Below are 27280 nucleotides of genomic sequence, written 5' to 3'. Positions count from 1 at the left end.
CCACCTATTACCTAATTCTGAATTTCCACGAGAAGTTAGCTCGTGTAATCGAGACTACGATCATTTTCAAACTTTGCTCACAACTTATTTTATTCCGCATTTATTTGTCAAGATTTATTTTAAACACCTATTCACCGCTTCTAGGTGTTAGTATGAGCGTTTTCATTTCCATCACATGACACATCAAGAAAAGTCTTTGAAGGACCTAATTTCTTGGCAGATCTCTATCAAAAGGGAATTTTCTAAACTATGACAATTCCAAGACCGATGAGATTTTTCCAGAGGCATGGGGCTTCCGATGATTGGCCTGACTGTGGACTACGTATCGATCTAGAAAAGGAGGACCACAAACCAGTTGTCCACACAGCAGTCCAAACAATTCCAAGACCAGTAACTGAGCGATCACTAGATAGTTGGGCAACTTGTGTCACGACAGCATTCGTATTTCCTGCTATTTTTACCCCTATCCTGGTAGTATACTATCTAACCCCACCAAAGATGGTTATCCTGAGGCAATGCTAAGGGGATAAGATGAAGGAACACACGCCAACTTGCAACTAGGGCTGATGTCTTGAACCATGACGAACCTATCACAGAAGTACCAAAAGAAAGGGTGACATCTGCTAACTCGACTTATATTGACTAAACCGAAAGATTTTTCAGCAAACTGAGATAGTTTTTACAAGTCCCTTGTATAGGAAGAGACTGTATACAGATCAAATAAGACCACAGTGCAACATCACATACTGTGCAAGTTTCTCGTGAAATGAAAATGGCTCTCCTTCAGCATCTGTTTCTCTCAATCCTGGTAGTAGCAGCTGTAATTGTAGTTCTCTTAAAGAACACGCCTAGGAAAAGCAACTACAACCTCCCACCAAGCCCTCCCAAGTTACCGATCCTCAGAAATCCATCAGCTAGGCAATTGCCATACATATCCCTCCACCACCTTGCGAGAACATACGGCCCAATCATCTTCTTACAGCTTGGTGAAATCCCAACCGTAGTTGTTTCCTCAGCTAGAATGGGGAAGGAGGTAATGACAACCCACGACCTCGCACTTTCGAGCCGTCCTCAGATCTTCTCCGCCAAACACTTGTTCTATGATTGCACTGACGTGGTCTTCTCCCCTATGGTCCTTATTGGAGGCATATAAGAAGAAATTGCATACTTGAACTGCTTAGTGCAAAACGGGTTCAGTCATACAGTCATGTCAGGGTAGAAGAAGTTGCTCGGTTAGTTGACCGTATTACAGTCTTTTCCAGGCGCCACAAATCTAACTAAACTGCTTGGTTTCTATGCAAATGATGTTCTCTGTTGGGTAGCTTTCGGGAGGGATTTTTCAGGAGGAGGGACTACGACAGGCATGGGTTTCAAAAGATGCTGGAGGAGTATCAGGAGTTGCTCGGAGGATTCAGCATAGGAGATTTCTTTCCTTCCATGGAATTCATCCACAGCCTGACCGGGATGAAGTCCAGACTTCAGCACACATTTTAGCGCTTTGATAACCTTTTCGACGAGATACTGAGAGATCATCAAAAAGAAAACAAAGCTACGGAGTCGCACAAGTATCTTGTGGATGTTTTACTTGATGTACTGAAGACTGGTTATGGTGATATGCCTCTCACCAGGGACAATGTTAAAGCCATCATCCTGGTTTGTGAATCATCCTTCCCTCTGGTTCAGTATTTTATAACATCAATATACTTGTATAGCCAAGCAGATCCCCTAGCAAGAAGAAACCTCTCATACGTAGCATATGGATTTTGCAGGATATGTTTGCAGCAGGAACTGATACAACGTTCATAACCCTTGATTGGGGAATGACAGAGCTTGTCATCAATCAAAAAGCCACGGAAAGAGCACAAGCTGAAGTACAAAGCGTCGTTGGAGAGAGAAAATTCGTGCAAGAAACTGACCTACCTCAACTGCAATACTTGAAGGCTGTCATTAAGGAGATATTCCGGTTGCACACTCCTGCTCCAGTGTTAGGCCCCAGAGAATCTATGGAGGACATAACTATTGATGGGTACTCCATCCCAGCAAAACCCGTTTCTTTGTCAATGCTTGGTCAATTGGGTGGAACCCAGAATCCTGCGTTGATTCAGAATCGTTTTGACCAGAAAGATTTCTCAATGAAAATAGTGACATTGACTTCAAAGGGCAGGATTTTGAGCTGATACCCTTCGGTGCAGGTAGAAGGAGCTGCCTGGTGATTGCATTTGGAAATGCCAGTGTTGAGCTTGCTTTAGCTCAACTTCTTCACAGTTTCAATTGGGAGCTTCCTGATGGGATCCAGCCTAAGGATTTGGATATGACTGAAGTTTTTGCAATCACAATGCACAGAATTGCCAACCTTATGGTTGCAGCCAAACCCCGCTTCTCCTAGACGATGGCAGAGACAAGCAAACTAGCTGGCTAGAAATCTTTCCGACTTAGTAATCAATCACCCTTTGCTTGTTACAGAAGCATGCTATCTGTGATCTATTGTTCTGTAGTTAAGAATATGTCATGTACTTGGTCTGCAAATACATAATTTCAAGCAATTTAAGTCAAGGACTAGCTAGCTTCTGAGATCAGCACGTACATGCACACGCATATAACCCCATTTCAAATATGAAGCTTATAACCGGGCTCTCCTATGATATCCAGTCTGATGATTCATGTTTCGGCATCAAAGCGCAACCAGACATGCTTTGGCAACAAAATGCACAGTATTACCAACCTTATTCTTGCTACCAACACCCTTTCTCCAAAACATGTAAACCAATGAGCAGCCTAGAAGTAAAACCTATAAATCAGATCTAGCCCTGTCAAGTGGGTTGTAAACGATGCAGAACACAGAACACTCTTGATGTTATTCTCAAAATAATGGGTTTTATGAGAATATGCCTCACTTAGAACAATGTTGTCCCAACTAAAAACTGCTCATGCAACTAAATGCCAAATAAGAGCTCCCTTTACTACTTGAGATGATGTTATGTGAAAACTGTGGCAATGGACAAAGAAAAGGGTAGATAAAGCATTAAAATAAATGAGAAAACAAAACGTAAAGGCATTGCCGCATTAGTCATTGCAGGCACAATTGTCCCACACCAGCTACACACAAATTATGGGACCAATGTCCGACTCAGCGAGAGCTCAACAAAATTTCTTTGATGAAATGCTGCTTCTCTCACCAAAAGTGCTCAGATAGTTTACAATCCAGCTAGTCTAACAGCCACTCAACTAGCCAAAACAAAGCCTAAATTGACAGCTACAAACTGCAATCCCTTTCATAGATGCAAAGGATTACATAAGAAAAGCGAAGGGACTTTATTTTCATCCTATGAGCTACTTCCACCATTATGCTAGGAAAACTCAAGGTCTTTGTCTCATGGTCCAAAACTGAGGTCTGAAGGTACTTCATCAGTAACTTGGCAATTATTATCAGTGGGTTCTTAGCTCCTGAAGATAACGACCCAGTTGTTGCACACCAAGGAACAAGGCATCCGCAACGAGAAAGAGCCCAATGTATACCAGAATGTAGCAACCAGAAATTAGTCCTTTTAGGCCAACAACAAGAAATTAATCTATCAAGCCAATGTGAGACTCATAATAGACCGTAAGGGGACTTTTCACAAATCTATCAAATAGAAGAATTACCAGATGAGCAGAAAATACTAATCGATAAGCCCAACCCTCTTTGGCAGCTGCTGCTCTTTGTTGGTCAGTCCAACTAAGAATGGGTAAAAGCGGAAAACTATAAGAATGTCCAGTATAGTAAAAGAAAAGTCTGCTGCCAAGTTCTTTTGTATTTTACTTAATGATAACCATACTTGCCCAGGATAATTTAACAAGAAAAGGAAAAAAGAAAAATAGTTTACTTCATCTTGAAACTTGTCATATTAAAAAAGATATTGACCATCAAATGTATCACAAAGTCAATAAAAACCCATCCAAAGAAATCTATTTGCTAACTTACAAGTGTGGAATAATTGAGAAATTCATAGTAAGTTAAAAAAACGTTGATATAAGTTCCATAAACATTTTCCAATTTACAACGTTGAGACAGAGACATGAAAAGAAAAGCCGGGGGAGGAGGGGAATAACACCAAAAGAAAAATGGAATTTGGGAAGGATTCTTTCTAAAATTCTTTCTCAGAAATGTTGGGATAAGATCAAAAATCTTTGAAAATGTTGGGATTTATTTTGTCATTTGGCTTTATATTTATCCTAATACTGAACAGCCACTCACAACCACACCCAGTCAACTGTTCGTGCTCATATAGATCAGGTCAACTTGACCTGAATTAATGCACAACCTCATGATGTTTTCCACCATCCAGCCACATGATCTATAATTATCTGTATCTGCAAATTTCAAACTCTGGACATTCTCGACCAATCTTCTACCATTACATAGCATATTGTAAGTTCTAGAAAGCATAAAAGAATGTGCAGACAGAGTCTCTGAATGCATATCTTTCTGTACTCTGGTTGTGATTGTCAAGAAAATTAGAAAATAAAGTAGAAACTACAGAACAGTTATGCGCATCTAAAGAAAAGGCTCAAATAATGAGATATTTACCCCAGAAATTCTGAAACACCACCAATTCCAGCAAATTTAAGAGGCTGGGGGCCCTCTCTGGAGAGATCCTGCTCAAAAATGGTCGCAACCACCATCATAACTAGCTTATCATCTCTAATCATGCTTTAAGAATCATAGAAGATGCCTACCTCTTCTTCAGAAGCCTCTAGGCCACCTTGAACCCAGAAAAGATTTCTATACCCAGCATTGTATAGGAGCTCACAAGCAGCTAATGATCTGGGAAAAATAAGAGAAAATGAAAAGAAATGACGATAAACCATAGTTTGATTAATTGTCAATAGACATAAAAGCAAGCCCACATCTGAGAACAAATGTGTGCCAACAAAGATCCTAGCCTGAATATCCTTGCACTTGCATTAACGATGCAAACACATTATTTTCTATTAGCCCTTCATTGTTACAATTCCGAGATTGGGAAACTATGGTTCGCTTAGATGCATGTTATGACCATGCTTCTGCTGCTAAAGCAACTGCACGGGTTTCAACTGGAAGGCTTCTTATTTAATTGTCCAATACTTTCACTGCTCTGCCAGAAAACAAAATGGTTCCAACTTTGCCACATCACTCAAGAGGTCAGCTTCTCATGAGAAAAGCTACAAGCACATGATGGACAGTTGATCATTCTAGAGCAAAGCGGCATTCATTTTGCATAGGGGATAACGAAACCAAGTAAAATTGGTTTCTTCAACAAAGGCATGTGAGCAACTTAATAAGAAAACAAAGCCACCCAAGTAGTCAGCATTGGATTGGACAATTTTGAGCAAAAATTCTTACCTCAAACCTTTCTGGCATGCAACAATAAGATCCAAGTCTTTTGGGAATTTTTCCTCAATATTCGATAAGAACTGCCTGTTGAAGAGTAAATAATCTATATACTGTTGCATGTAACTAGGGAAAAAGAACGACAGCATGTATTTTCAGAACGAACTTGTTATAGGACAATGTAGGAGCACCACTCCACCAACCACCTACAAATACATGGAGAAATTGGTCATCACTGCCAATGGCCATTCTCTCTAAGTTACATGACATCACAACCTGTAAGCACCAATCATGCCTAAAGCATCAAAGTCCAGCAATATCAATATCTTTCATTTCGAGCAGATCATATGGTCGAAAGAAGACTAATCTCAGCACATTTTAATATCCCAAGTAGGATTTCTTCGAATGTACAAGTGCTAGATCATAAGTGAAAATGGTGGTTTTGCCAAAGACAGTCACCTCTCGAAGAAGCAAGTAAAGCAAAAGAAAGTACCCATCACAAAGTTTATCATCTTCCTAGAAAGAGTCCCAGGATCAAATCCACTATTGTCATCAAATATGGGAATCCAAGTTGATCCTTTGACCCAAGCCTTAAGCAGCAAAGAAACAAAATAACAAGAATGGTTCAATCTTTGATAAGGAAGAACAATTAATAAGACAACCTCAACATACAAAATAAAAATAAAAATAAAAAACCTCCGTTGACAGTAAAGAATACAGCCACAAGTCAGGTGGCAAACGACATGCCAAATCCCACAGCAGGAGACAATCATCAGAAATAGTAAAATGCAATTTAATATGGTACAATCCACGAGATGACATTGTAAAAGCATTTTATTTGGCAAAAAAAACGTAATGCAAATTTGACGTTTAGCAAGAGTTGACTGAGGAACAATGCCCATTTACCAGCTTGCATAAAATTCTCCTAAGGTGGAGTTCATTTCAGGGCTCAACACAGAATTTGGTAGGAAAAAACTGAACAAACAAGCACTTGCCTTGCTGCTTTCCACAGAAGAGCGAACATCTAATAGGGTCTTATCTAAGAGTTGTATTGCATATCCAGCTTCCCTTGGGGTTAGACATTTAACTTTTTGTTCCCTAATCTGTAAAGATTCCAGAAAAAGCAGAGCCTGAGGCACATATTCTGAAAGTGACCTACCGCAGCTGAGGAAGTGATGGCTGCGTATCATGTGATATACAGTGTCTCGTTCAGCATAAGACAAATGTGATGATATAATAAGAGTGCTGACTTGGCCCTAAAGTACTGATTATGATCGAAAAGGTTTGACTTTTGAACCAGAAACACATGTTAATGAATGTCTAATTCATAATGCTTGCACAGACATGAATAGCCTAAAAATCAGTTTTTGGTTCACAATCTAGGGGCTTGAGATTATCCCATTCCATATTTAGAAAATGAAACAGGAAACGGCATTCATATGGCATCAAGTAAAACAACTACAACAAGAGGCCCTAAAAGCAGTTAGATTTTAAAACAGCCAGTTCAATTCTCATCCTCCCCGTGAATTGTCTCTAGATGTAACTAGACTGGACTAAAAGCAGCTATTCGACTCTCGGAATATGAAACACGCTGCAAACTCCAATGTCCGAAAGTTGCAGAACTTAGCAATTTCCAGTGGATACATGTGTGTAAGTACCAGAGAATCCCATCTCTTTCGGGCAGCAGCCTTATCCATCATTTGCCTCAAGTCATAGTCATCCGTGTCAGCTATCATTCTGATAACACTCCGCTTCTGGGATCAAAAACACACAACGAGAAAAAGGAATAAGAGAGTCGAAACAAGCAAGAACATAGGCACAAAGTCAAGTTAAGCATCCACATTAAAGAAACGAAAGCAAGAACAAGACGAATGCTATCAGAAGAGCTTAACACTTCGACCCACCAACGAAAAATGACAAGAACTATGAAAAGCAAATCGACCCAGTTTCGCGCAAACGAGAAGGATGAGCAAATTACTGAACTTTATGGCGAATTGCCAAAGAAGAATTCAATCCGAGAGGAGGGAGCTCCATAAAGCCCCGTGAGTGCGTCTTCGTCCGCGAGCTGCTCGCGGTTCGCACTCTGCGGGAAGTGGCGGACTGCGAAATTGTGAGAGGGCCGAGGGAGGGAAGCCCCAGAGCTTCCATTGTATGTAATGCAACGGGACGTTGAAATGCTCTCCTTCGCTTTTCAGCTCTGTGGTACGAAGATTTGCTTCCTTCGACTCTGTCCTTGTTTGCTTGAGAGAAGCGAACGATGACATTTTCTTATCCGCATCGTTATTCGGGGACAATGCCGTGTCGGGTTGCGAACATGCTCTGTCAGGTTTTTGCTCCTGTGCTGTCGCCGGCCCAAGTTCGGCTCATTCCAGCAAGCCCGCCGATCATTTGGGCCAGTGTCAGTTCTTCATGAAACTCACCTGGTCACCTTTCCACCACTCAGCCAACTGAAGTGTACTAATCTTAGATAAGCTCGGTTTATGGACAATCACATTGCAAAAATCTTCGCAAAGTTTGCATTTTTCTCGTGAGATAAAGTGTTGTTTTCACATATGTGATTGACTTGATTTACAGTTTTGTGCAATATCTTCTTATGAAAAGTCTTTCTTTTTTTTTTTTCCTTTTTTTAAATACTGAAGTGAAAAACCTATCTACATACAATGCATGGTGGATGAGGGTAATGAGCAATCAGATATGACAAGTTTCACTTGATTGAGTGAGTGTGATGAGCAGTCAAATATGATGAGTTTTGTTTAAGTGAACTCCATCTGTTGCATGGTGGGGTGAGTGTAGAGCCCCACACATTTGATGGTTCGGATCACATGACTCAACATGGCATGTATGGACTCTAAGCATGAACGAGCACAAGCGCTCTATAATCACAAACCTTTAGTTCATTCTGGCACCTTTTTTCTGGCCTTTGTGCTCTAGTTCATTATGGAGATGTTCCATTAGTTTAATTCCAAAGTTTCCTTATCTCCAGTTCATCGTACAATGATTGAGTGCTCTTGTCAAGAACCTGTTTGTATATATGATTATATGCTTCTCTCTTTTTCCAGCGAGATTGCACGATGGGACCTGAGCTCTTCATGAACCTTATGTGCACCCTTCTCATGCCTCTTTTAGGGCCGGTTTGGATAGGTCATGGGAAGATAGGACAACCCGAACTAGGCAAGAATCTCCCTCCACGCCCTAGGAGTCTCCTGCTCCTTGGAAATTTCCATTCTACTCGAGTCAACATGGACTGACCATATTGCTCTGACCCAACTCAATTCCCACATTGGTCCTAGGAACTATGGTTTAACTGTAGTCTCAACATTTGTTACCTTTAAGGTCTTTAGAGGTTCCACTTGAAGCTACACCTCAATTTTGACATCATAATCTATTTGTTTTACCAGTTGAGTCTCAAGATTCTTCTTTCGAAAGATAGCAGTTTTGTTGAAGATCATGTCAATATTTTTCTTTTCTATCTTAAAAGAAATAAGCTCAAAAGATCATGGCATGTTTTAGCATATAGTCGGCAATATCGTAAGTTCCCATTTAACCAAGCACTTTAAACCTTCTAATAATTTATCACTACAAACTAAGGAAGAGGAGCAGGACTATGAGCATATCTCTCATGTTCCTTATTCTAGTGTGATGGGTAGTATAATGAATGCCATGGTATGCATAGGCTCGACATTTCACAAGCTGTGAGAGTTGTTAGCGTCACATGAAGCGCCAAAGTAAGATTTTATTAGGAAGTTGTGAAGTGGATTCTACATACTTAAAGGGGACAATAAACATTAGTATAGTGATGGTGAGGATGATAATGACAATGAGCCCATAGGTTATATGGATTTAGATCATGTTAGTGACTTGATGACTTCAAATCTTTAGTGAGGTATGTATTTACACCTATAGGTGATGCAATACGTTTTGGAAAGCCTCCCTACAAAATGATGCTGCATTGTCTTTGACTGAGGTAGAATACATGGCAATGACCTTTAGCGAAGGAGGCATATGGTTAAAGGGTTTTACTTTGGACGTTAGATTGGAGTAGAAAAGCATCGTTATACACTGTGACAACCAAGGTGCAATATATATAACTTATAATCTGATTTATCACACGCAAACAAAACACATCTGCATTAGGGATCATTTTGTCTAAGATGTCATAGCAAGGGACAAGGTTTTATGAAGAAAATTGCAATAGTTAGACATGATGAACAACCCATTCTTTTGGCAAAGGTCAAGCTTTCATGGAGTTTAATTGGCATATGTAGAGAGTGAATGCCTGTCAGGGCATTGGGATAGCTGCCATGGATAATAAACACTATGACTTGCAAGATGGAGAATTGTTAAATTATATCTCGAGTTTGAGCCAATTGGATAAATATGGTCGAAAGCTTGTGAATAAATGAAGTCTAAATTGGACTTTTGTGAGATCATAGATATTGTTTTTTTGCCAACATTAATTCTATTGTCATGTGTGGAAGAAAGAAGCGAAAGAAAGCAACACGCTGGTCTTAATTTTTTTGAATCTTATGAGATTTGGTTGGACTAGTGCCAATTGTTTTAAAAGCTCAAACTATTAGATAACAACATGATTTAATATCTAATTATTCTAACACTCTCCCTTATACCTAGGCTATACTTTGGCCTAATCTAAAGGCGTGGAAAATATATAATTGAGGGGACAAATAGAGGCCTGAAAAGATTTAAACTCAAGATCTCCTGTTTTAATATCATGTGAGATTTAATGAGACCATTGACAATTATTCTAAAGTTTAAGATATTAGAAAAAAAGTGTGGTTTAATATTTAATTACTCTAACAAATCTCACAAGCTGTGCATGGGAGTCATGTAAGTTTGGCCGCAGGAGAGATTTATTCTTCAGCCACAAATCATGTGAGAGATTTGTTGTTTGCTATTGAAGACAAATGGGATGGTGTATTTTTCACTAGAGGCGGTGAAGACCTCAATTCCCTTCATGTCCAATGGACTTTGAACAAGCAATAATGGAGACACCTTGTCGGAAAAATTACCTAAAAATTCCTAAATTTATTGTAATTTTTCTAATTATGGAGACACCTTATCGGAAAAATTACCTAAAAACTCCTAAATTTATTGCAATTTTCTAATTTTGTCGCCAATCTTTTGTAATTGTGCAAATTTAATCTATTTGGACAGTGTTGACATAGGACACTTGCCGGCACCAATGGATAATTTTTTAATAATATTTTATTTTAAAAAAGTTTTATTATTACTATTATTTTTCTTTTCTTTTTCCTTTTTTTCTCTTTTTTTTTTTTTCCTCCTCCCTCCTTCTTCCCCTTACTCCAACGCCAAAGGGGAGGGCCAATCGCCAGCCTAAGGCAGCCAACTAGTGGCAAGCTCGCCTCGTTATTAGCTAGGTAAGGCTAACCTCACCCGAATCCAATGAGGCAAGCCTTCGCTAATGGATCGGGCGAGCTCGACCTCACCATCGCCAAGCAAGGGTGAGCTCACCTAGCCACTAGCAAGGCAAGTCTCGGCCAGATCTGGTGAGGGTGACCCTTGCCAGTGGATCGGCAAGCTCAACCTAGCTTAGCCCCTAGTAATGCTCGCCTTGTTGATCCACTAGCGAGGGCTTGCCTTACCAAATCTAGGCAAGGTCGGCCTCGCCCAGCAATAGAGAGGTGAGCTTGCCACTAGCTAGCCACCTTAATCTAGAGATTGGCCCTCCCCTCGCGGTGGTTAGAGCAAGAGGAAGAAGGAGGGAGGAAAAAAAAAAAAAAAGGAGAGAAAAAAAGGAAAACTAAAATTTAAAAAAATTAATTAAAAAATCAAATGAAAATATTATTTAAAAATTATTCACAGTTTGACTGAATTGATACGATTGTGAAAGGTTTAGGACTAAAATGACTAAAAAACTTTGAACTGAATTGGGAAAATTGCAATAGGTTTATGACTTTTTTGATAATTTTTCCTAATTAGAAATTTTCCTCTTCGAGCCAAATATGGATGTTATTTTTTCATGTGGATTTCTTACTCGATTGATCCTAAAACCATAGGGGCTTTTTTTTTCTACATGTTGAGATCTTTCCAACCATATATAATTTGTATAATATCATTGAGAATTGAGAGAGAATTTAAAATTTTAAATTCCGGGGTTTATACATGAAATGTTCTAGAATTTTCAAATTACTTGCAATTGATTAATGTTCGATGTAAATCATTGAATGGGTATTGTTATCCTTTGTTGCATTAAGGTAAGTTTTTAGGGCTTAAATTTAAGAAAATTGAATTTGGCCATGGGAGGCTTAGATCGAAATTTTGAAGCTTATATGAGGAAGATTTACTCATTTTTTATTCATTTAATTCATTCTAGTAAATTATATTGATGTTAGAAGCAAGACCCATGGAGAAATTTCATCAAAAAATCAACTATTATGTTTTTTTGGGGGGGGGTTGAAACCGGGTCATATTGTGGCATCCTAGAAATTCAAAGCCAAGCCATAAGGTGTGTTAAAGTCCTTAATTAAGTGGTAGAATTTTCATGGCTTATGTTTTAGCCATTAGTCTTTTAATTTGATGATTTGTGCTTATGATTGTGGAAATTTAAATTTAATAGATTAATGCTTGGCCATATGATTTAAATTTCAATAATTAAAAATATCCCAAGACTTTGGCCAAGATGAAAATTTGGAATTCAAGAATATTTCTAAAAAGAATTTCAAAAAAAAAAGGGAAAAAGGGGTTGAATTTTCGAAATGGGCCTTGGGCCCATTAGCCTAAAGCTTGGTGGGCCAAGCTAGTTGGCCCATTAGAGCCCAAGAAGGCTGTCGACCAGCCCAAGGAGGAGTGGCCGGATGGCCCAACTCCAAAGCCCAAGCCCAATCAAGTTTAAAAATAAAAATGACAAGTGGCAAAGGGGATGGGCATGCATTGGTTGGTTTTTAGGCAAAGTAATCATTACTAATCATGAGCTCTAGGGAGTATAAAAGAGGGGAGGAGAGAGAGAGGATGACCGGTTCCTCCATTTTGGCCGAGAGAAAGGGTGAGAGAGAGAGAGAAATCGCGAGAGAGAGGGAGAGACCGAGAGGGAGAGGAGGCGGAGCCGCCGTGTGCCGCCGTGTCTCGCCGTCTGATCGCCGTGTCCGACCGCCGTACGCCGTCGTTTGTCCATCTTAGAGGCAAGTGGAGTCCTTTAACTTCTCTTGCATGTGTGTATATGGTTTTGCATGTTCGGTTTTGAGTGTGTTTGTGAGAGAAACCGAGGTAAGGGTTGGTTGTTTTCAAGCCGTGTGACTGTTCTTGCTCGGTTTGTGGAAGTCAGTATCTTGTTCGAGCTTGCATGTGTGTTTGGAGTCCGATTTTGGCTTCGGTGTCTTCATGAAAGTTGAAGCTAACATCTTGTAGTATTACATACTGAAATTTCGTAGAAAACGATGGATATTTGAGGGGTCAAAAGTTCTATCATACGGAGACCCTAGATCTGCGAAATCTTCACTGACCTCTTGTTGATTTCTTGATTGCATGTTGATTTCTGTTGGAGATATCACTTCGTTGTCTTCATGAAAGTTGTAGGTAACATCTTAAAATACAACATACTCAAATTTGAAGAGAAATTAACGAGTATAGCCTAGTGAATCGGCTAGATCTTGGAGATGATTGATTCTGGTGGTGTGTTCCGAGACACCCGAGACTTCAAGGACTTAAAAGACGACTATAATTTGGTTATTTGACCTAGATCCCTTCATGAAACTTGTAAAGGACACCTTGATACATGACATATCCGAATTTCAGAATAAACTAAAGAGAAGAGGTAGGTTAAATCTCAGTATTTCGGAGATGTGTATTCTGGACGATGCGGTAAGGGTTCCAGAAGCTTCGTGAGGTTGAATAAAATAATATATAAGGAATTTGACTTAGAGTTCTGCATGAAAGATGCACGAACATGTCTTGGCTATTACCCTGTAAACTTTCGTAATTTTGGAGGCCGAATGGATATTTTAATTGAATTTATTTGGAAACTGTGCATTTGGTTTAAATCCGAGAATCATAGGATGTTTTGGAAAATTATGGAATTTGGTAAAAATTCATATTGGCTATGAATTTTGCAAGTAAATATCATCCTATGGGTTTGTTTAATAATTTCTTGGATTTTGTAATTTCTGGGAATTTATTGATATTAAATAATAAAATAAATAAATAAAATAATAATAAAATAATAATAAAATAACAATAAAATAAAATGGATTTTTATTTGGCCATGGATTCAATTCTATTTGTGTGGCATATGTGTAATGAGGTCTTTGCACATGTATTGGATTGAGATGTATATGTGATAAAGTCTTGGTATGCGTATGACATGGTCCTTGTACATGTATTGAATTGAGATGTGTATGGGATAAAGTTTTGGCATGTGTATGACATATGAATTGAGATGCAAGTGTGAATTCCATGTCAAGTGTGATTTGTTTGATACCATGCCAATTGCCATGTTAAATTGAGATAAAGAAATGGTATATGTGGATGATGGTAAATGAAGAAGTGGTTGTGGAGGAGGATGAGGCCGGAATGTACAGAGATACATTGCCGAAATTCCCTGGGAGATTTAGGATGCCCGGAATGTGGGGGTCCGGTAGCCCTGTCGGAGGTTTTTGCCCGAAGGGAATGCCTCGCGATGCCAAGATTTGGGTGCGGGATGCCTGACTAGAAGGGTAAAGGCCGGAAGCCCTGTCGAAGGTTTCTGCCTGAAGGGAATGCCTCGTGATGCTAGTTGAGATGCGAGATGCCTAGAATGTGGGGGGCCGGAAGCCCGATGGCCATGGGATGGCTGGAATGCTGGGAACCCTGTCGGAGGTCTTTGCCCGAAGGGATGATGAAATTGATAATTGATAATGGGTGATGTGGTGATCGAATTTAAAAGATAATGATGAGAATTAAATGATGTGATATGATGATCACCTATGATAATATATGCATGATGATGCATGATGATGATGAGATGTGATGTGATATGATGATCACCTATGATAATATATGCATGATGATGCATGATGATGATGATGAGATGTGATGTGATATGATGATCACCTATGATAATATATGCACGATGATGCATGATGATGATGAGAAGTGATGTGATATGATGATCACCCATGATATGATATGTATGATGATATATGCATGATGATGATGAGATGTGATGTGATATGATGATCACCTATGATATTATATGCATGATGATGCATGATGATGATGAGATGTGATGTGGTATGGTGATCACCTATGATATGGTATGCATGATGATATGCATGGTGATATGCATGATGATATGTATGATATGATGATGCATGAATACGTATGACATCAAAAAGGTAAGCAATGCCTGCCATGTATGATGATACGCATGATGCATTGGGTTGTTATTGGATTTCCCTATCTGCTGAGTGGTTGTACTCACCCCTTTTGGGGAATAACATTTCAGATTAGCAGTATGCCGCTTCCTGCCGTCTCGCGGGTGGACTGCACCGATGCTGAGAAAATAGTTTTAGCAGAGTACCAATTGGAGGGAAATGCAAAGTTTTGGTGGAGAGCTTCGAAGGACATAATCTTTCCACCAGGTACTGATGTTGGTTGGGAGGAGTTTGTTAGGGCTTTCAATAGGAAGCATTTCTTTGATTGTGCTAAGGATAGGAAGATTACTAAATTTGTTCAGCTAGAACAAAAGGGATTGACTGTAGATCAGTATGAGGCTAGATTTTCTGAATTGTCTAGATATGCTCCTAGATTGATTGAGGATCAGGAAGAGAATGCTAAGAGATTCCTGAAAGGGCGAGGGGCGATATTAGGAAGCAACTGGTGCCTTTGAGCATAAGAGATTATAATGAGATTTATGAAAGGGCGCAGTTAGTGGAGTAGGAGCTATTGAGGGAAAGGTTGGAGTTTAAGAAACCGTTGAATTTTAGTGATATGAGAAAAGGGAAGAGACCTTATTCTGGTCAAGGTCAGACCTGGAATGTGAAGAAGAAGGGTAACTTTGGAAATTTTGGAGGAGCAAGGAGTGGTCTGAATATAGGGAAAGCACCCTATCAACCTGGTATTTGTCAGAAGTGTAATGTACGCCATGGCCCAGGACCTTGTATGGGACAACATAAGTGTTTTGGTTGTGGACAAGTGGGTCATCTTAGGAGGAATTGCCCACAAGAGAGGTCGCAAGTGAGTGTTGGCTCAGTGCGACAGGGATATCAGAGTGCTGTTAGGTCAAATCCGCAAGGAAATCCTCAGAGACCGCCTGCACAAGGAAGGGTGTATGCGATTACCCGGGAGGAAGCGGAAGCTTCCAAGAATGTTATCTCGTGTACGATTCTTATTAATGGTGAAAAGGCATATGCATTGTTTGACACGGGTGCAACGCATTCGTTTGTGTACGAAAGATATAGATGTTTGAATAAGATAGAAGTTATGCCTCTTGAGACGCCTCTTTGTGTTTCCACGCCTTTAAAGGATATGGTGTTGTCTACGCTGGTGTGTGGAAATTGTAAGATATCCATGGGAGGAAAGGACATGGAAATAGACTTGGTTGTAATGGCTATGTATGATTTTGATGTTATTATAGGAATTGACTGGCTTCGTAAGTATCGGGCTAGAATGGATTGTTATAGAAAAGTGATTCAATTCGTCTTACCTGATCAGTCTAGTTGTGAATTTTTAGGAGGTCAAACCCAATTGCCTGTAGCGCTTATTTCGGCAGTAGAAGCTTGTAAGTTACTTGACAAAGGATGTCAAGGGTACCTAGCCATAGTTAGAGATTATGCAAGGAAGGAGCCTAATCTTGAGGAAGTTCGTGTAGTTAACGAATTTCAAGATGTATTTCATGAGGAATTGCCTGGATTGCCGCCAGAGCGGGAGATTGAATTTGAAATTGAATTAATGCAGGAACAGGACCAATATCAAAAAGCCCCATATAGAATGGCCTTAGTTGAATTGAAGGAATTGAAAGTACAACTGCAGGAGTTGCTCGACAGAGGATTCATTAGACCAAGTGCTTCACCTTGGGGTGCACCGGTCTTGTTTGTGAAAAAGAAGGATGGATCAATGCGCTTGTGTATTGACTATAGGCAGTTGAATCAAGTGACTATTAAGAACAAGTATCCTTTGCCTAGAATTGATTACTTGTTTGACCAACTCCAAGGAAGTTCGGTCTTCTCTAAGATTGATTTGAGATCGGGATACCATCAGTTAAGAATTAAAAAGGAGGACATTCCTAAGACTGCATTCAAAACTCGTTATGGACACTATGAGTTCCTTGTTATGCCATTTGGATTGACTAACGCCCCGGCTGAATTTATGGATTTGATGAATAGAATATTTCAGCCTTATTTAGACCAGTTTGTGATTGTCTTTATTGATGATATTCTGGTGTATTCGAAAGGGCCTAAAGAACATGAGCAACATTTGAGAATAGTTTTGCAGACTCTGAGAGAGCATAAGTTGTATGCTAAGTTTAGTAAGTGTGAATTCTGGTTGGATCGGATAATATTTCTAGGACATGTGGTGTCAGGAAATGGAATTGCAGTAGACCCAGCAAAAGTTGAAATTGTAGTGAATTGGCCGAGACCAACGACACCTACTGAAATACGAAGTTTCTTAGGACTGGCCGATTATTATAGAAGGTTCATTGAAGGATTTTCAAAATTGGCAGGACCTTTAACTAAATTGACCCGAAAGAATGTGAAATTTGAGTGGAATGGAGAATGTGAAAGGAGTTTTCAAGAGCTCAAAAGGAAATTGACTTCGACTCCAATTCTAACTATACCTACTGGACCTGATGGTTTCACAGTGTATAGTGATGCATCTTACAAAGGACTAGGATGTGTGTTGATGCAGCATGGCAAGGTTGTAGCCTATGCATCCAGACAATTGAAACCCCATGAGTTGAATTACCCGACGCATGATTTAGAGCTAGCAACTATAGTGTTTGCCTTGAAGATATGGAGACACTATTTGTATGGGGAAAAGTTTGAGATTTATACGGATCATAAGAGTTTGAAATATCTGTTCTCACAAAAGGAATTGAACATAAGACAAAGGAGGTGGATGGAGTTGTTGAAGGATTATGATTGTGAGATAAGATAGCATCCAGGGAAAGCGAATAGGATAGCAGATGCTCTTAGTCGAAAGTCGGCCGTAGAAATGGCTAGTTTAAGGATGGCAGAATGGAAATTGTTAGAATCTGTAGCCAATTCAGAGTTTAAATTGGAAATGGATTGTCTTACTGGCATGCTTAGTGCATTAAGGATTGAGCCAGAGATTATCCAGAAAATTTAAAATCCTACAAGAATCTGACCCAGAGATTTTGAAAGTGAAGAATGCTGTATCTTTAGGGAAAATATCAGAATTTCAAGTCTTTGATGATGGAATAGTAAGATGTCAAGGACGACTTTGTGTTCCCAATAATGAGGAATTGAGGAAGGAAATTCTGTCGGAGGCACATAAGAGTAATTATAGTATCCACCCGGGTAGTACAAAGATGTACGAAATTTGCGTCGGCAATTTTGGTGGAATGGTATGAAGCGAGATACGGCTAAGTACGTATCTCAATGTTTGACATGTCGGCAAGTGAAAGCGAGCATCGTAAACCCGCAGGACTTTTGAGACCATTAGACATTCCAGAATGGAAATGGGAACATATAACGATGGACTTTGTGCAAGGATTGCCAAGGACATCAAGGAACCATGATTCAATTTGGGTTATAGTGGATCGTTTGACTAAGTCGGCTCATTTCTTAGCGATTCGCATGGACTACCCAATGGATAAGTATGCAGACATGTATGTAAGTCAAGTGGTACGCTTACATGGTGTTCCAGTGACCATTACTTCAGATCGAGATTCGAGGTTTACTTCGAATTTTTGGAAAAGTCTTCAAGTTGCGTTAGGATCTAAGCTTCAGTTTAGTACTGCTTTTCATCCTCAAACAGATGGTCAATCGGAAAGAGTGATCCAGATATTAGAGGATATGTTGAGAGCCTGTGTAATTGATTTCAAAGAAAATTGGGATGAAAGATTGCATCTGGTAGAGTTTGCCTATAACAATAGTTTTCAGAAGAGTATAGGCATGGCACCTTATGAAGCATTATATGGAAGGAGATGTAGAACTCCTGTCTGTTGGAGTGAAGTGGGTGAAGGAAATTGACAGGACTGAGGCGGTGCAAGTTACCGCGAGGCTGTTGAAGCTATCGAGAAAGACTTAGAGCAGCTCATAGTAGACGAAAGGCTACGCGAGATAGACGTAGAAGGCCTTTGGAATTTAGTGTGGGAGACCATGTATTCCTTAAGGTATCTCCAATGAAAGGAACATCTCGATTCAGGATGAAGGGTAAGCTAAGACCTAGGTTTGTTGGACCTTTTGAAATTCTTGAGAGGATAGGAGATGTGGCTTATCGTTTAGTGTTACCTCCTAAGTTAGAAAATCTGCACGATGTGTTTCATGTATTGATGTTGAGGAAGTACTAGCCGGATCCTAGTCACATACTCGATCATGAAGCCATCAAAATGTATGAGAAAGTAAGGTACATTGAGGAGCCTGTGCAGATATTGGATCGAAAGCAGCAAGTTCTTAGGACCAAAAAGATCCCATTAGTTAAGGTGTTATGGCGACATCATGATGTGGAGGAAGCCACATGGGAAAGTGAGGATCAGATAAAAGAAAAATATCCTTATTTATTTTAAGAAGGCGCGAGTAGTGCTTGAATTTCGAGGACGAAATTCTCTAAGGAGGGGAGAATTGTGGCATCCCAGAAATTCAAAGCCAAGCCATAAGGTGTGTTAAAGTCTTTAATTAGGTGGTAGAATTTTCATGGCTTATGTTTTAGCCATTAGTCTTTTAATTTGATGATTTGTGCTTATGATTGTGGAAATTTAAATTTAATAGATTAATGCTTGGCCATATGATTTAAATTTCAATAATTAAAAATATCCCAAGACTTTGGCCAAGATGAAAATTTGGAATTCAAGAATATTTATAAAAAGAATTTCAAAAAAAAAAGAAAGGAAAAAGGGGTTGAATTTTCAAAATGGGCCTTGGGCCCATTAGCCTAAAGCTTGGTGGGCCAAGCTAGTCGGCCCATTAGAGCCCAAGAAGGCTGTCGACCAGCCCAAGGAGGAGTGGCCGGATGGCTAACTCCAAAGCCCAAGCCCAATCAAGTTTAAAAATAAAAATGACAAGTGGCAAAGGGGATGGGCATGCATTGGTTGGTTTTAGGCAAAGTAATCATTACTAATCATGAGCTCTAGGGAGTATAAGAGGGGGAGAGAGAGAGAGGATGACCAGTTCCTCCATTTTGGCCGAGAGAAAGGGTGAGAGAGAGAGAGAAATCGCGAGAGAGAGGGAGAGACCGAGAGGGAGAGGAGGCGGAGCCGCCGTGTGCCGCCGTGTCTCGCCGTCCGACCGCCGTGTCCGACCGCCGTACGCCGTCGTTTGTCCATCTTAGAGGCAAGTGGAGTCCTTTAACTTCTCTTGCATGTGTGTATATGGTTTTGCATGTTCGGTTTTGAGTGTGTTTGTGAGAGAAACCGAGGTAAGGGTTGGTTGTTTTCAAGCCGTGTGACTGTTCTTGCTCGGTTTGTGGAAGTCAGTATCTTGTTCGAGCTTGCATGTGTGTTTAGAGTCCGATTTTGGCTTCGGTGTCTTCATGAAAGTTGAAGCTAACATCTTGTAGTATTACATACTGAAATTTAGTAGAAAACGATGGATATTTGAGGGGTCAAAAGTTCTATCATACGGAGACCCTAGATCTGCGAAATCTTCACTGACCTCTTACTGATTTCTTGATTGCATGTTGATTTCTGTTGGAGATCTCACTTCGTTGTCTTCATGAAAGTTGTAGGTAACATCTTAAAATACAACATAATCAAATTTGAAGAGAAATTAACGAGTATAGCCTAGTGAATCGGCTAGATCTTGGAGATGATTGATTCTGGTGGTGTGTTCCGAGACACCCGAGACTTCAAGGACTTAAAAGACGACTATAATTTGGTTATTTGACCTAGATCCCTTCATGAAACTTGTAAAGGACACCTTGATACATGACATATCCGAATTTCAGAAGAAACTAAAGAGGATAGGTAGGTTAAATCTCAGTATTTCGGAGATGTGTATTCTGGACGATGCGGTAAGGGTTCCAGAAGCTTCGTGAGGTTGAATAAAATAATATATAAGGAATTTGACTTGGCGTTCTGCATGAAAGATGCACGAAAATTTTTTGGCTATCACCCTGTAAAATTTCGTAATTTTTGGAGGCCGAATGAATATTTTAATTGAATTTATTTGGAAACTGTGCATTTGGTTTAAATCCGAGAATCATAGGATGTTTTGGAAAATTATGGAATTTGGTAAAAATTCATATTGGCTATGAATTTTGCAAGTAAATATCATCCTATGGGTTTGTTTAATAATTTCTTGGATTTTGTAATTTTTGGGAATTTATTGATATTAAATAATAAAATAAATAAATAAATAAATAATAAAATAACAATAAAATAAAATGGATTTTTATTTGGCCATGGATTCAATTCTATTTGTGTGGCATATGTGTAATGAGGTCTTTGCACATGTATTGGATTGAGATGTATATGTGATAAAGTCTTGGTATGCGTATGACATGGTCCTTGTACATGTATTGAATTGAGATGTGTATGGGATAAAGTTTTGGCATGTGTATGACATATGAATTGAGATGCAAGTGTGAATTCCATGTCAAGTGTGATTTGTTTGATACCATGCCAATTGCCGTGTTAAATTGAGATAAAGAAATGGTATATGTGGATGATGGTAAATGAAGAAGTGGTTGTGGAGGAGGATGAGGCCGGAATGTACAGAGATACATTGCCGAAATTCCCTGGGAGATTTAGGATGCCCGGAATGTGGGGGGCCGGTAGCCCTGTCGGAGGTTTTTGCCCGAAGGGAATGCCTCGCGATGCCAAGATTTGGGTGCGGGATGCCTGACTAGAAGGGTAAAGGCCGGAAGCCTTGTCGGAGGTTTCTGCCCGAAGGGAATGCCTCGTGATGCTAGTTGAGATGCGAGATGCTTGGAATGTGGGGGGCCGGAAGCCCGGTGGCCATGGGATGGCTGGAATCTTTGGGAACCTGTCGGAGGTCTTTGCCCGAAGGGATGATGAAATTGATAATTGAGAAGGGGTGATGTGGTGATCGAATTTAAAAGATAATGATGAGAATTAAATGATGTGATATGATGATCACCTATGATAATATATTCATGATGATGCATGATGATGATGAGATGTGATGTGATATGATGATCACCTATGATAATATATGCATGATGATGCATGATGATGATGAGATGTGATGTGATATGATGATCACCTATGATAATATATGCGATGATGCATGATGATGATGAGAAGTGATGTGATATGATGATCACCCATGATATGATATGCATGATGATATATGCATGATGATGATGAGATGTGATGTGATATGATGATCACCTATGATATTATATGCATGATGATGCATGATGATGATGAGATGTGATGTGGTATGGTGATCACCTATGATATGGTATGCATGGTGATATGCATGATGATATGCATAATGATATGCATGGTGATGATGATGATATGTATGATATGATGATGCATGAATACGTATGACATCAAAAAGCTAAGCAATGCCTGTCATGTATGATGATATGCATGATGCATTGGGTTGTTATTGGATTTCCCTATCTGCTGAGTGGTTGTACTCACCCCTTTTGGGAAATAACATTTCAGATTAGCAGTATGCCACTTCCTGCCGTCTCGCGGGGGGTATTCTATGGTCTACCGTCTGATGTAGAGGTTGAGTGTGCGGAGATAGACTGTCCCTCTGTTCCCGGACTTACTTTTATCTGAGTACGTTGTCTAGTGATGTATGACGTGGGCCTGGCTGGGGGTCCTGTCATACAAGAGTTCATTTCTGTGCACGTTTGACGGGATGGAGCTATGCGAGGGATGCTGCCGCGCGCCACCACCTGATGCACCGGGTTGGGTGTGAGACCTGCGCGCGATGAGTAGGAGCTGGATCTCTTTTTGATGTAGATAGTCGACGCTTTCGATGGGAGGGTTTTGTGCACGTATGATGTTAGGGGTCGAGGTTTCTTTTGAGATTTTAGGTAGGACATGGCGAGTCCTAACCTTTCTTGTTTTTGTACCGACCCGAAGGGAACCCCATCTTGCTATATATATAAGTATGTAAGCAAGGCGTCGAAGTTGTTTATAAAATCCTGATGTTTAGCTGGTGTGTATTTGTATCATGGATTGGTAGGGGGATAGATGGTGATGTTTAATTTGCTTCCGCTATGAGTCGCGTTAGGACCGATTGTTTTAAAAAAAAAAATGTGTCTGCCAATTTGGACGCTTGTTCGAAAGAAAGAAATGTAATAAAGTGTAACATCGGCGCTGGTGACGACCTGCGAAGGGTTCGGGGTGTCACACATATGACCCGGTTTTGCAGGGTTTCGGGACCCGGCTGGAGGTTGAAGATGACCTCCAACCGGGCCTGGGCTAAAATATGGGCTTTAGCCCATATTCTATTTAAAATTCAGTTTCTGGGCGTGAGACCAGAATCTTGGGGCTTTAAATTCTCTTAGGTCGGGGCTAAATAAGCCCATTTTATTCATTCTTTTCATGTGGGCCTATAGCCTAAATTATGGGCCTTTTTTTAATTAAAAGGAGCATGGGCTCCTACGAGCTGAGCCAAATTTTTAGGCCTTGCGAGTCTGGGCCCATGATCTAATCTGGGCTGCTCGCAGGTCATGTCCTACGAGAGGGTCCGAAATATTAAAATAAAATAAAATAAAATAAAAAATTTAATTTTAATTTTTTTACAAAAATGGTTACTTGATAAATGCAATATGATCTTGAGAAACACATGTTGTAAAGTGCTTCATATTGTTTAATGAATTTTGGGCATAAATTTTTGGAGTTCCTTATTGGTAAAAATTAATATATATAATAACTCGCTCAAATGGGGTTATTGTGTATATTAATTTGGAAGATAGCAAGAATATTAATTCCCAAATTTTAAAGATGGGGATATATAATTGAAAAATATTTATCTGTCCAAATGGGATAATTTTTTTGAAAATTATATGTAATTCCCCTCTATGTTGTGATAATGGAAATGTATAATTTAAAGGATTTGTCTGCCCAAAGGAGATGGATCCTTGACAATTATATGTAATTCTCCTTGTTGTTGTTACTTTATAAATTTCATGTTGTGGAAAATAATTATATATTATACACACTACCCAAAGGAGAGTTTATAATATACTAATTATTTTTATTGAATTGTTTATTGCCCATAATTGATCTTATTGCATTATGTGTGACAAACAATTATTTTTGCTGTAAACAACAACCATGTCACGGTTGAAATGTTAACTGGATCAAATATTATACTGTTAAAGACTTGGTTAAAAAGGAAGACATTGTGATCGAAAATATCAGAACTGAGTCCATGTCAGTTGATCCTCTAACAAAAGACTTACGACCCATTTTGTTTAAAGGACATGTAAAGAATATGGGTGTTTTAGATTTTTTTGATTTATTTTGTTAGTGGGGGTTATATAATTTGTATTTATGGATATTATAGTTATATGCAAATTGATAATGTTTTTATGATGTCTATTAAAGCATTTATTTTTAATGATCATTATTGTTGATTCTGTTATTATCCTTTCTCCTGTTGACTAAGAAATAGAAATATAAAACAGTATATTTAAACAAATTTTAGTTTAAAGATGACTGGATGTCATTGATTATGAGATTTCAAGTTGGATTGTGATATAGTCGTGCAATTTCATGTTGTTTAGAAATTGCGCTAGTAGAGTTTCATGTCGTCGAGAAATTACATCGATGACCATTAAGAAATAGTATATATTTTGATCACATGTTGGCACTATTTCTTACTACACTACTAGGCTCATGATTCATGAAAATATAATGCTTATTATATGTGATTATGGAAGGTAATGTGTTGTGGTATTTTCTTAACACATTAATCTCCACAGTCCTATACTGAGGTTATATAGGATTGGATTGGTTTTGAGATGCCGTTATTGGAATATTATTTTTTAAAGTTATAGCCACATAAAACAAAATTTTCAGTTATTAACCCCATAGTGTCGTTTTCAAATCTTTTTCAAAATAAAAATAAGTTAATTAATGTAACTTAAGTGAGAGAATGTTGGAAATTTTCTATAATATGGGTTATATTAATTAATTGATTTTCTATTTTAAATAACCAGGTTAATGGATATTCCAATATTTGTTAAACCCTTAAGTGACTTTATTGAACTGGGTTTTAACATTTATTAATAACGGGCCTAGTTGAGCAATAAAGTGTAGGCAATTATATTTAACTGAAGTCCGTATTGGGAAGGGTTCAGTTGACACACTATTGATTAGGGTTTACTAGATCCCATTTTTAGCCTATAAAATAGTATGTTATACCTATCAGTTACTTTAATCTCATTGAAAGCTACTATACTAAAATAGATCATAAAAAGGAAGATACGACATTCCAATAGATCTCTGATTATTAGAGTGATATATTTTTCTTCAAGTGAAGTAATGGCTCAAACATATATACTTTAATTCCGATGTACTTATTGATGTCGGTGTTTTACAATCATATATGGATCCGATTTTTATTGATTAATAAGTTGTTTATGTGAATTAAGTTGTTTACATGAATAATTTTCATACACCACCAGCTCAGTGATTACCCTCACCTCTCGCTCCAAGCCTTGTCTAGACGCTATGGCCCCTTGATGATGCTCCACTTCGGAAGCGCGCCCATCCTAGTCGTATCTTCGCCGACTGTGCATGGAACATCTTGAAGACCCAAGACCTCATTTTCTCCGACCAACCGAGGTTATAGCTTAGCCTGTCAACCATTGTTCATGCATCTTAACTCTCTGTTAGAGTTATATTTTCTAGCATTGATGATGGAGAAGGTCCCGGTGGACTACAGATATGGACATTGACCTTGTGCCGATTCGTGTCATTTCTTCGACTCAGGTCAACCCTGTTCGAGAGACCTCTGTACCAGCGCAAGGACGTGTCGCTGGCACCGTATGGTGAGTACTGGAGGCAAATGAGGAGCATCTGCGTTCTCCAGCTGCTAAGCAACAAGAGGGTTCACTCGTTCCGGACGGTCCGAGAAGAAGAGACCTCTCTGTTGATGGAGAAGATCGAGCAGCATCGCTCGGTGGACCGGAGCAACGTGTTTGCATCGTTGACGAACGACATCATATGACGGGTGGCTCTGGGGAGGAAGTACAGCGAAGGCACGCAGGGCAAGAAGTTCAAGGGACTGTTGGCGTATATGATGGGGTTAATGGGCATTTTCAACGTTGGGGACTTCATTCCGAGCCTCAGGTGGATCAACAAGCTGACTGGTCTAGACGCAAGAGTGGAGCGGGTCGCGAGGGAGTTTGACCAGTTCCTCGATGAGGTGGTGGAGGAGCATAGGAGGAAGATGGAGGAGAGAAGCATTGGCGGCGGAGGTGAAGACAGGAGAGACTTCGTGGACGTTTTGCTGGAGATTGAGAAGGATAACATTGTTGGCTTTGCTCTTGGTGCCGGTAGCGTCAAAGCACTCGTCTTGGTAAGCTCCCTCTTTTCTCCCCCAACTATCTATTGCACTCAAATTTTTTTCCTATCAAATTAGGTAGTCTTGAGCTCCTCTCATCCCAAAGACTCAAAGGACGAGACTTTTCCTCACACTTATAAACTGACCACTAACCTCTTCCACAGCCGACTTAGAATAAACCCCAACAACAATGTTGTCCACCCATATTTTTTGAAGAAAACTTTCTCCAACAGTTGTTTATAGAAGAATTAGAAATATAAACATTACATACATTTAATTAAAATTATTTAATCATGGGTGATGTTATGTTTCTACCCTACAAATCATATAACACCAGATGAATATGTTTCCTAATTAGGAATAAAAGATATAACCATTTGTTCTTTTGTGCCTACCAAGATTAGTCGGGTAACCGAGTTGATGACTTAATTAAAAGAATTCTAAAGATTCAAATTACAAATTTATGTAATAAGTTCTCATTAATTCGAAAATATTCACAAATTTGGACAGTAATTTTTTAAGATATAGTAGAAGTTATAAGTGTCTCTCTATATATATTTCGCCTCATTCAGTTGTGACTCATACGTTTCAAAGAATACTTGTGAGTCATAACTGAATGAAGCGATAAGCATCATTAGTTGTCCCTGATGGTTGATTATTAAGTACGCTTGTGCCTGTGCAGGATATACTTGCCGCTGGAACTGATACAACGTACACAGTCCTGGAGTGGGCAATGACCGAGCTCTTAAGACACCCTCGTGCCATGAACATTCTCCAAACTGAGGTTCGCAAAATTGCCAACGGCAAGCCTAACATAACCGATGTGGATTTGGAGAAAATGCGTTATTTGCGAGCAGTCCTCAAAGAGATTCTTCGCCTACACCCTCCGATCCCGCTCCTCATCCCGCTACTGTCGATCCGGGACGTCAAAATCCGAGGCTACGACATCGCAACCGGGACTATAGTGATCACAAATGCGTGGACCATCGGAAGGGACCCCGGCACGTGGGACGATCCAGACAAGTTCAAGCCGGAGAGATTCTTGAACAGCTCGGTGGACTTCAAGGGACAGGATTTCGAGCTGATTCCTTTCGGTGCCGGGAGGAGGGGTTGCCCTGGTTCGTCATTCGCGATGGTGACTAACGAACTTGTCTTGGCAAATCTGGTGAACAAGTTCGATTGGGCACTGCCCGAGGGTCTGAAAGCGGAGGATTTGGACATGACCGAATGCACTGGTCTTACCATCCACAGGAAAGTTCATCTCCTTATTGTTGCCATTCCATTCTCTAGTTAA

General features: G+C 39.6%; 1 protein-coding gene and 1 pseudogene across 14 annotated transcripts; one reads left to right on the top strand and one right to left on the bottom strand.

Annotated features, from left to right (window-relative positions):
• Nucleotides 1-619: 619 nt before the first annotated feature.
• LOC120286313 (rhodanese-like domain-containing protein 11, chloroplastic) lies at nucleotides 620-7643 on the bottom strand. Of its 14 annotated transcripts, none has more exons than XM_039304402.1 (9): nucleotides 7334-7643; nucleotides 7009-7104; nucleotides 5844-6453; nucleotides 5517-5556; nucleotides 5363-5437; nucleotides 4717-4804; nucleotides 4568-4638; nucleotides 3643-3715; nucleotides 620-2519 (listed from the first exon to the last, which is right to left on the bottom strand). In XM_039304402.1, the coding sequence occupies exons 3-9, from the start codon at nucleotides 6250-6252 to the stop codon at nucleotides 2496-2498; spliced, it is 780 nt and encodes a 259-aa protein (XP_039160336.1). In that variant the 5' UTR covers nucleotides 6253-6453; nucleotides 7009-7104; nucleotides 7334-7643; the 3' UTR covers nucleotides 620-2495. The 14 variants fall into 14 exon arrangements, 12 of the variants coding, with proteins under 12 accessions (XP_039160336.1, XP_039160337.1, XP_039160343.1 ...); XM_039304403.1 differs by having other exon boundaries at nucleotides 4568-4635; XM_039304407.1 differs by lacking the exon at nucleotides 620-2519 and adding an exon at nucleotides 2933-3542.
• LOC108955000 lies at nucleotides 7644-27280 on the top strand (annotated as a pseudogene).

The sequence above is a fragment of the Eucalyptus grandis genome, chromosome 2, assembly GCF_016545825.1.
Source record: "Eucalyptus grandis isolate ANBG69807.140 chromosome 2, ASM1654582v1, whole genome shotgun sequence".
NCBI classification, from domain to species: Eukaryota; Viridiplantae; Streptophyta; class Magnoliopsida; order Myrtales; family Myrtaceae; genus Eucalyptus; species Eucalyptus grandis.
Note: the sequence above shows the minus strand (reverse complement) of the source record. Positions and strands in the feature narration are given on the sequence as shown.